This window comes from Larimichthys crocea, chromosome XXI, assembly GCF_000972845.2.
Source record: "Larimichthys crocea isolate SSNF chromosome XXI, L_crocea_2.0, whole genome shotgun sequence".
Lineage (NCBI taxonomy): Eukaryota > Metazoa > Chordata > Actinopteri > Sciaenidae > Larimichthys > Larimichthys crocea.
In genome coordinates, this window is record NC_040031.1 from 14,248,365 (window position 1) to 14,259,250 (window position 10,886).

The 10,886-nt window shown below is 41.2% G+C and overlaps 1 protein-coding gene across 1 annotated transcript; it reads left to right on the plus strand.

The window, feature by feature from the left end:
• The first annotated feature begins 3,590 nt into the window (after positions 1–3,590).
• LOC104940616 (E3 ubiquitin/ISG15 ligase TRIM25) lies at positions 3,591–9,261 on the plus strand. Its single transcript, XM_027273080.1, has 7 exons — positions 3,591–3,916; positions 5,165–6,120; positions 6,250–6,345; positions 6,880–7,128; positions 7,227–7,249; positions 7,908–8,062; positions 8,196–9,261. The coding sequence occupies exons 1-7, from the start codon at positions 3,664–3,666 to the stop codon at positions 8,738–8,740; spliced, it is 2,277 nt and encodes a 758-aa protein (XP_027128881.1). The 5' UTR covers positions 3,591–3,663; the 3' UTR covers positions 8,741–9,261.
• The last annotated feature ends 1,625 nt before the right edge of the window (positions 9,262–10,886 follow it).

Sequence of the window (10,886 nt, forward strand, 5' to 3'; positions counted from 1 at the left end):
TTCGTTCCCGGGTCCGGCCATGTTCAATTGGAAGATGAAGAACCTGCAATGCATAGCAGTGGGGGTGATTTTGGATACTGTAAACGCCAATCAATATCCACAAAGTCCCACCCTATTGGCCAGTTTTTACAGGAAACACCTAAAAATGCTGAGATAGCACCCTGTGCTCCATCGATTTTACACATGAAGATTAGATTACTGCTTTTGGTTAATTCTACTTAGCCTGAGAAAAGAGATGTGTAATGTCTTCTGTGGCTCTGAAGAGAGCTCCATCAAGTCTGAGAAAATTTAATGAGAGATCAAGTTGCATGATTGGAGATGTAGGATCCTGTGTTTTAAGAGTTATACTATACTAGGGATTCAAGGCAGGGTATCAGCTTTTTTTTTTTTAAGTTGGTCTCTTTCAAGGCAACTGGCTTTATGGAAATTCATTACAAAATTGGTGGAGTGGAGGCCAAATATAATCATTGGATTGGATTTGATGGTTATGGACTTTGAGTACATAAATTACGTAACACCCATTTTAAATACAGCTATATTAAACATACTCTAACCTCACATTTCCAGGCAACACAAGTAAAAAGTGCAGTTTCTTAGAGTTCTTTGAGAGAAAACATTTCTGAGATTCTGAGAGATTAACCTCACTCACAAGTCACTCACACGTCGCAATAGGCTTTTTATCCAAGTCACATGTCTAGACCAAAGAATGCTGTGGGGGAGAGAAACATGAGGGAAAACAAGAAAATACCACATTTGATCGTTATTGTTTACAGCTGATGCTTTAAGGGATAACAACAGGAAGCTATTTTTTGCCACTCAGATGGATTTGGAGAAGAAAAGAATAGGTAAAAGCAGTGTGTGGTCTGTGGTTCTCATGGGAGGCCTTTGGGGTATCCAGGGAGTGAAATGAGCAACGACATCCTTTTGTTCAACTGCTTTTCATTACAGCACAATGAGCAAATTCATAAAAGGGCTGCAGTATTGTGATTTCTGATTTCATTGGAAGGTTAATTGTTAATAGTTATCAGCCTGGAGTGTATCCAGACTATACCTTAGACGAGTTTAAGAGGTATTATATGTATTTATTGTATAACATTATGTGGTTGAAGTTGCATTTCCTTTTACCAAATGAGTTACAACATTATTAAAACATACTTATGTAAATATCTGAGCAGTCCTTCTGAATACAGAAACATAGACAGAAAACAGCGAGGCAGTGCCTGTACTAACTCCTATTTGTTTGGGTTTTTTTTTGGCCTTTTCAAGCTTCATTTACAATAGAGAGAGCTGAAGAGTGACAGGAATGCAACTAAGCCTGCGCACATGGGGCAGCTGCTCTGCCAACCGAGCTAAATGCCACCCCTAACTCCTATTTGTATCCACACAGTCTGTATATGATGTTTGGTTTTTGCTGTATCCTCACAAATCTGATCCCTGATAAAACAACAGCAGATAAATCAACCTTACGGGATCCTAACAACAACACTCCTAAGTTAACAATAACTAAACAATATGTGACATTTGAGCCTCATTCTTACTTTTAAGACGTGAAAATTATGTGCAGCTTTTCTGAAGCTTTATTATACCAGTTATTAAAAGGATCTCCAATTTTAGTTTTAGTGAAGCGTGGTATGGAAGTTTGCTGCTAAACAACTTTTACAAACTTTATTTTTTTATCTACTGGTTTCACAGCCTCGCAGCAAAAGCCAGAAACAGCTTAAGAGTATTGTTAAAATCTGTTGTAAAATCACTGAAGTGAAACAAAGTGATCTCAAATCTCTTTGTAACCACCAAATTCTCCATAAAACAGTAAGTCTTGATTCTTCTGGATATGTTCCTGGAAGTGAATTTTCTCTGTTGTGTTCATTCCGTCTGCAATCCGAATGCTAAATGCTCTGTAGTTTTTCTATTAAGCATTGTCACTATATGTTTTATGTGATCTTATCTTATCTTTTTTTATTGTGCTCAGCAAGTTTATTTATGGAATTATTTATAGACTCTTCCACACACTGTGTTTTGTGTAGCCTAACGAGAAGCTGCTAAGAACAAATTGCCCCCAGTGGTATTAATAAAGTTGTTCTGGATTTAAATTTCTTGTCTGGGACAGTCTCAGATTCAGAGTCTGACTCTTTTTATCGTCAGGTGTATGAGCGCCATTGCGAAATTCACAGAAAAAGGCAAAGGCCACATCTAAATCAGTGGTTTGTCTGTTCTAGGCTACTGTAGAAAACATCTAAATCAGTGGTTTGTCTGTTCTAGGCTACTGTAGAAAAATGGCAGGCTCACTGTAATTTAAAAGGCTCATTTTGAGACAACAAAAACACATTGATTCTTATTTTCAGGTTCAGATTATACACTAATGAAAACATACTAATGAATATTATATTCCATTCCTTCTAATAGATACTCTTACACACTGGACCTTTAATATAATTTGACCGGGTGAGTTTTGACTTGGTACAGTTGTCATGAATGGGGTAATTAGCTAAAGAGACCAAAACTGTTTTTTGTACCAGGCTGTAAGCATGTTTTTTTGCTGCTGTGAAGTTGGACATTTTACTATGGGTGCTTATGGAGAAGGACTGGTTTTGTAGCCAGCCTCAAGTGGACATTTGAGGAACTGCAGTTTTTGGCACTTCACGGCCACATAGGTTACCACTTGCAGGTCCTTTAATTTGTCATTTTAAATAGATTTTCTTGCCAATACTGTTACGGGAATTTTAAAGAAAACCCCTTAAATAAGGAGGACTGGATTTAAAGTATCAAAGTTTAAGTTGAATTTATTGTTCTTGTACAAGAAGGAGCGTTTCACAGTGCAACACACAAAAGGGGTTACAGAGAAAACGGCTCCCTGAGGAGCTCTGACAGTTGGTTTCCTATACATTTTTCTAAAAATGGGCTGTCTCAACCCCTGCAAATTGTTAACAGACAATTTGCATATATAGGCTAGCATCTAAACAGTTTTCTTCAGCATATCCCCTAATCAGTAGCCAGTATATCCCCAATCTAAATGTCACCTCTTTGACCTGTCTCTGGCCCTCATCTGTTCTGGACTTCCTCAATTTATAATTAACCTGAACTTTACCTTACCCTGCCAGCCTCAGCAAAACATTTAAAAAAAGAAGTGCCCTCAAGACATGTAAGAAATAGGAACACACACACACATCATTTGGTTTAAAACATCTGAATAGCAGTGTAACCCTAATTTTTATAACAAATACTTCTGTACTGAGTGGTTTAAAAGTGTGGTGTTATTACTTTTAGTATATTTGTAAATACTTTACCTCCATCATTGTGAAGTTGGACATTTTGATATGGGTGCTTATGGAGATTGACTGGTTTTGCAGCCAGCCTCAAGTGGACATTTGAGGAACTGCAGTTTTTGGCACCTCACGGCCACATAGGTTACCACTTGCAGGTCCTTTAATTTGTCATTTTAAATAGATTTTTTTGCCAATACTTCTGTACTGAGTGGTTTAAAAGTGTGGTGTTATTACTTTAGTATATTTGTAAATACTTTACTCCATCATTGATCATGAATGCATGTACTGTACCTTTAAGACAAGCACTGCTGGGGGGAGAGGAAGCGGGATTCAAACATTTTAACCCCGCCTCTGCTGCTTGCTATCGCGGAAACACGCACTAAAGATCAGCCAAAACAAAATGGGGGCAGTGTTGGACACTCCGACGAGGTGTCCCCTGTGCAACGAGCTGACAGCGGAGCCCGTCACCCTGAAATGTAACCACCGCTTCTGTCAACGATGTATCGGAGACCTATGGAGCGTCGCCCCGAACGGGCCGTACCACTGTCCGGAGTGGAGGTGTAAAACCGTGTACCACACTCTGCCGTTTGACAGCAGCTTGATACGGCGCCCGCCAACCAACAACCGAGGTGCCCAGCCTCGCAGCACCGCAGGTAAAAAAAGCAGGTTAAAGTTGGGCTTGTAACCGGGCGGTTAAAACCGGTAAAAAAAAAAGTGACTAGCTGTCAAGTTAACTAACCCAACGTTAGCGTCCTACCTCTCACACGATGCAATGACGTGTTCCTACTAAACACACTTGTTATTTTAGGTGCTCACTAATGCCAGCCAACGTCACTGTTTAGCTAAAGTAACGATTATTTTAAACTATGGCGCCCAAATAAAACTGGATTTGCTCACCGGTGTTTTGGTTTAACGAGCGACCGTGTTAACTGGTGACCGTCAGCCGATTGCATCTGTGGTTGTCGTAGTTACGGCAGCTGTTAGCTGTCGTGAATGTACGGAGCCCCCAAAGTCCCAAAACGTGCTATTTTTTAGTTTTAGTTTTAATGCACAAGATAAAATGTATTAAAATAAAGATGTTGAAATTCACACTACGTGTTTATTTCTCTGCACACAGTGTGTCTTTTCACTGAGGTTGCTCAGTTTTGTTTCATAGAAAATGAATGCTACTGGAGCATTTTGTTTTTTTTTATGATGTCCTTCATGTTGGGTTCCTGCTGCAACTAAACTAAAGACTAAAGTAAATAATGACTTTGCAATAACTGCTCGAACATTAAAGGTCCAGTGTGCAGGGTTTAGTCGCATATAGTGTTGTAATCGCTGCATTGCAATCTCCTCACATCACCCTCACCCTTCCTGGTGTAGAGGAGAAACAACACTTGAAAGGCTCTTACTAGAGTCAATATTTGACTGCTCTAAAGTGTAGTGGCCTGCACTTTTATAGTTTTATAGCTCTGAAAAAAAAAAAAAACAGCTGTCAATAAGTGAGACTTGTCCAAGATTTCCAGTCAAATCATTTTTTTAAACCTCCGTCAAATGAGGTGAAAATACAATTTGATTAGCTGAGTTATTTCCATATGATGGTGTGTGCACCTGAAGTCATTACAGATGCATATGAATTTATAGTAAATTTATAGTGCACAAGATTTAAAAAAAAAAACACCCCTTGGCACTTCAGCAGCTCCATATGTTTCTTTATTAAGCTTTTGTAACTACGTCAACCTCAGACACATTCGGCTGCCAGTTAATAGGGTCACTTTTTAAATTGAATCACTGGCAAATGCCATTCGGCTCAGATCCTTAATGTTTTTATGCTCAAAGGGGTAAAACCACGTAAAGTGCTACGTCAACCATCCCTCTTATCAATTTTGCTTTGTTTGTGTTTCTGTTTTTTGTTCCAGACACACCCAGTAATGAACAAAACACATCTGACTCAACACTGAGGAGGCCCTCGCTCACCAGCCGACTTCTTGGGAAGAGAAAGGCCAGCACACCTATACCAGAGCAACCGAACACAAAGCGATCAACTGTGGAATCTCCCCGTCATCGGCCCAGCGACACCGAGACTCCCACCACTTCCATCTCAGATAAACCAGGGCAGTCGACTAGCGTGGGGACATCCAAGAAAGCAGTGCAGCCAGAATCTACTCAGTCTGCGCGTGGTGATGGCGCATCCTCCAGCAAAACTTCTGACAGCAAGGAAGTACCTGCAAGTGATGTTCCACATGTCAGCTCAGTCCAGCAGGACCAGCGTAAATCCGAAGAAGTTGTCTCATTAGTCGAGTCTGACAGCTCAGATGAAGTAGATATATGTGATGCGCCCCCACTTGCAACCCCCAAGAAAGACACCCAAGTGACAGGAATTCATGCATCGCCGCAGAAACCTGCCTCATCTGCCAACTCCTTTCCTTGGGTCTCAACTCCAGGTAAAGATAAGTCTCCCGTGCACAATGTCAGCAAGTCTTCTCCGATATCCACCAAAACTCCTGCCACTGCTTCAGAATCCCAGAGTCGTTTTGACACCTTCCCCAGGCTGGAGAGCAAAAACGCCAAACCTGTGCCCTGCCATTACTGCCCTAAAACTCGGGCTAATTCCGCTGTGAAGACCTGTCTGGTGTGTGGAGCGTCCATGTGTACAGAGCATCTGCGTCCCCACCTGGAGTCCCCTGTCTTCCAGAATCACACCCTGGTTTCTCCTGTAGAGGACATTTCCACATGGAGGTGCCAGGAGCACCAGGAGGTAAACCGTATCTACTGCCGTGAGTGTGGAGTGTGTGTGTGCACGGTGTGTACCGTCATAGGCTCGCACCGCGACCACGTCTGCATCAGCATCAGGGAGGCAGAAAGAGAGCTCAGGGTAAGTGGCAAGTTCACAGCCCTATGTATTCTGTTCATACCTATTAATTGTGTTACAACAATAAATAAATTATGTTGTTTTTGTCTTTTTTGTTTGTTTGTTTTTATCTCTGTGCACATTTTTCCTCAGGGGAACCTGAAAGAAGAGATCAAGCAGCTGCAGGAGGCTGAACAGCAAGTGAAGAACAGATTGACTGAATTCACACAGAAGAAAGAGGCCTTCAGAGTAAGAGAATTAACACTATAGTTTTCGCTCAATTATCATGGTTCCCAAGGGTCTTTGAAATCCTTGAATTTGCAGTGCAGCACTTTCCTTTAAAAGATCCTTGAATTAGTTGTTTGAGTAGGTGTGGGAACCTTGAATCATGCATGTATTTAGGTTACTTGCTCAGACTTATAAGATAAGATTTAACTTACTTACTGATCCACAAACTAATCTGCACATTGATTGAAGGGAAAAAAGTTAAGTTATACATAATGGAGCTGTAGCATTGAATAGAGGTTATAGTTTTGTTAGGAAGCAGATATGATCAGCTACAAATGGATATATGTGTACCATACACAGTGTTTCATATCAGACTTAGAAGACTTGTCTTCCATATATGATTAATCCTCAAATTAGAAAAATGCTAAATCTTAATTCATGTTTTTACATTTCTTTACTGTTAGTTGCACTGCAGATCAATATCTGAACACCGGAGTCTTCTACCCGCAATGAGAGCATTGCATTATACGATGTTGATTGACACCATCTGTCCAGGTTCTTTTAAGTGAGGCACGAGCAGGGGTGCAGCAGCAGTATGCAGCCATCAGAGAGGCCTTGGAGCAAGAGGAGCAGTCAGCTCTTCAGTGTGTTACGAAGGAGGAGATCAGGGTTCTGGGGGGCCTGGAGGAGAAAGTCGGCCGCCTACGGGGCTCCATGAATTCCCTCCAGCAAGGCCTCCTCACCCTGGAAGGGTTGGCTGACACCAAGGCAGACAAACGCATTCAGGAACAAGCTTTCATTATGGTGTGTTCGATGAGCATGTTTGCAAATATAAGGTCTACTGTTGGCGTATGAGCTCTAACACAGGTAAATGTCTTTTTTTTCTCTCTCTCACATTACAGGAATACAGCAAGATTGCCCATCTGTAAGTGACTGCCAAGTGTGTGTCAATAGCTAAATGTGTTACCAACAAAGCAAATAAAGGGTCGATTCACCCGTATTACAAAGAAACATATTTTCTCACTTCCCTCTAGTGAGGTCTAGCCATGCAGACACACTTTTGGTTTTATGTGTCAGGGTTTTAAGACATCGACTCCCAGTAGAGTGGAGTTGAATTGGATTTTGTTTTTAGTGCTGACAGTGTTGAGGAATTACAGTGAACAGTTTTTTTTGTTTGTTTGTTTGTTTTTTTTGTACCTGGAACTATTTTCTTCTGTAGAAATAGTTCCCTTGAAATCTGTTGACAATGTGTTGTGTGGATTATCCAAAGTCAGGATCCTGATAATAGAAAGGGACAAGTGACTTTATTTTGGCGCTCGGAGTATAAACAAAATTGCAATCGTCAGTATTCGTTCAGTATTTTGGGTTTGGGGCACAAGTGTCAGGGCAGATGTCCTAAAACCTGAGCAAAATAAAACAAATCTATCTGCATGATTAGACAGCACAATAAGTAAGTTAGAGAAATGGCTTTTGTACTTTTGGTGAACCAGCCCTTGAATTGTTTTAAAACTACTGAAATACAACTAGAAAAATAAGTTCACTTTGTGTTCGTGCTCTCTTCTAACTCTGCGCTTCTTCACCAGGTCTAGTAACATGGGCAACTGTGTGGGGCAGTTCGAGGCTCCAGAGGAACTGGATCAAGCCCGGCTGAAATATCTGCAGAGGTGGACTGAGAAACGGCTGGACACAGTCGCCGCCAGTGAGCCAGGCAAAGACATCGACGTCTACAGACTGCTGTGTGAGACGATACGTTTTTTTATTTTATACCAACACATTTGCTTTCCACTCACAATTAAACTAAATGACTAAATGCATCCTCTAGGCACACATGTGGCATATTCAATTAGTCTAAATTCTTTTCTTGTGTACAGATGGTAGCATCCCCGTCCTGGATGCAGATACAGCACATCCCAAGCTGCAGCTGTCGGATAACAACAGGAGGGTGACCTACAGCGAAGCTCAGCAGGCCTACACAGAACACGAGGCTCGCTTCAGCTCTTTCCCACAGGTCATGGCCTCCTGTGCCCTGGAGGGGGGTCGCTGGTACTGGGAGGTGGACGTGTCTGTGGATGAAGGCCGCTGGAAGGTGGGGGTGTGTGAGGGTCAGATAGAGAGAAAAGGCCAAAAGGACAACTCTCGTCTGGGTTTCAACTCATACTCCTGGTGCCTTGCCTGCGACAGAAGGAAGGTGGAGGCCCTGCATAACAAGGTGACGGTGCCTGTGGATGCAGAAGATCTGCAGAGGGTTGGAGTGTTCCTCGACTTTGAAGGTGGCATTTTATCCTTCTTTAATGTGACACCAGGGGGCAGTATAGCTTTAATGCATTCCTACCGGCACAAGTTTACTGACCCTCTTTACCCGGCCTTGTCTGTGTCTAAAACACACCTGGCCATCTGTGACTTGTTCCAGTCATAAACCATGCAATGCTGGCATGTCAGTACTGCTGCAAAAATCTCCAGTAACATGAAGTCACTGTGCCTTTTTTTTTTTTTTTTTTTTTTTTTTTTTTTTTTTTTTTATGTTAAAACCATAATGTGACATGCAATGTACCAATCTTGTAAAATTATCAGGGATGACAGTTCTTTATACATAACCACTTCTACATACTTTTGCATTCATAAATGTGATTTTTATATCATATAATAGCACTGGAATTGTAAAATGCAAGATATGCTGATTATTACACATGATACATGCAACATTCCAAACAGTGATAACATATTTTTGCATCAGGATTTTAACTTTTTTTTATGTTTAGACAGTCAACAAAGTTTTAAAAACATTTATACGAGAGGCAAGTTATCAGTGCAGAGCAATAACAAATTGATTTGGTTCATGTCTCCACTTTGAATATGTTCCAAATGTTTTTGTTTTTTTATATCTCGCCTTTTACACTTGTCTTTTTATTGAAATAAAATGTCAGTTTCAAAAGCAAACTAAATCCTGCGTTTCCATTTCGCCTTTTTTAAAAAAAATATTTTCTGTTTGCTTTTAAATAGGAACACAGGTGCGTGAGTGGGTGGTGTGTTTCCCCCCAACAGGTGACAGTTAGTGTGCTAACTTTGAACTCTCACTACCCCCACAGCATGTGAGCTTCACCCACAACAAACACTGCATTTCGCACAAACTCCTTATAGCATCACAGATTGCTTATCCTCGTCCTTGCAAACTCTGAGGCTCGTTTATTCTGTGTGGTTGACGTCACTGAGAGGGATCAAAGTGGTACTTTATGTAAACTCCTTCTGGATGATCGGTCGAGCATGAGCATGCCAGCGGTTCAGGAACAGCTGGCTGCTGATAGAGCTTGACCCAAACTTGTTGGCTCATTGAGTAAATCATCAGGATTGACGGTAACAAATGTTTTATTTTGAAAATGACAGAATGAAAGTCTTAATTGAGCTTGTACAAGAGAGCAAAATCAACACCTGCAATTGTTTTTTGTTTTTTTTCATAGTTCAATAACTGATTTCTTCAAAATGTCAGCTTCCTCATCTGACAACCTTTCATTTGGCGTCATTTCAGACATTTCAGGCATCGCATCTACACAGGTGCACCAGTCAACCATGGCAACAATTTCACACTTGCAGCCACATGATCGAAAGGTAGTCAGAAATGCTGTGTGGGTTTTTTGCTTTCTCTCTGTCTTCCCCCAGCTGCCACATGAAGGCAGGATATAACATGTCGGAGAGGGAGAGAGGAGGCGTTAACAGTCAGGATAATTAAATTCCCCTCTCCCTGTCCATCCAGTGGTCTCTCAAACTCAGCCAGGCTCTTACAAGCATTTCCAGGCTTGTTATCATTAAATGAAACGAGCTAAGGGCTTATAGTATGTTGGCAGGGAACGATGTGTCACATAGTTATTAAGGAATAAAATGTACGTGGTGGTGTATTGAGAACTCTAGACAGCTACATCACCTTGGCTACTAATGGGGCATCACTAAATAAAGGTACAGGGGCTTCATTAGTGAGCCCATGAGCCCCCCACAAGTATCTACTTGTCAAAATGCCCTCGCGTAATAAGATGCTCCCACTTTCTTCTGGCTGCTGTGGTGAAACGCACTCAGGTGTTTGTGTCTCGGAGGAATATGCAAAGAATCAAATCCCTAAATTACCGTGTCAGTGGACTGGCAGTGTACAGTGATAAATTACCCAGAGGATGTGGCCTTGTCTTGTAGCTGAAAAGCCTTTTGTATTACAATGACAGTAAGCTTCTGGGGAAATAATAGGTTGATTTACAATAATATATTGCTCCTTTACCCGGGTGTTCTCAAAGGCAAATAAACAGACACCAAGTAGAGATTAGGAGAAGAAAGACAGGCTATAGTGTGCTATTTGCTTTTCAAATCAATACTTAATTAAAGGGAATATAAACTCGTCCAACTATTGGAACTCATCTCACATGAATGTAATTTGTAATGTCTTTCTTCTCCAGTTGATTCAGACTGAAGCAGTACAGTAAGTGGGTCAAAGTGGGTCTCATTTGCAAAGCTTCCCCAGTCAGCACTCTCCTTAGATTGCATGCTAATATCTTCCTTCCATGTCAGGATGGAAAGTGGAATGG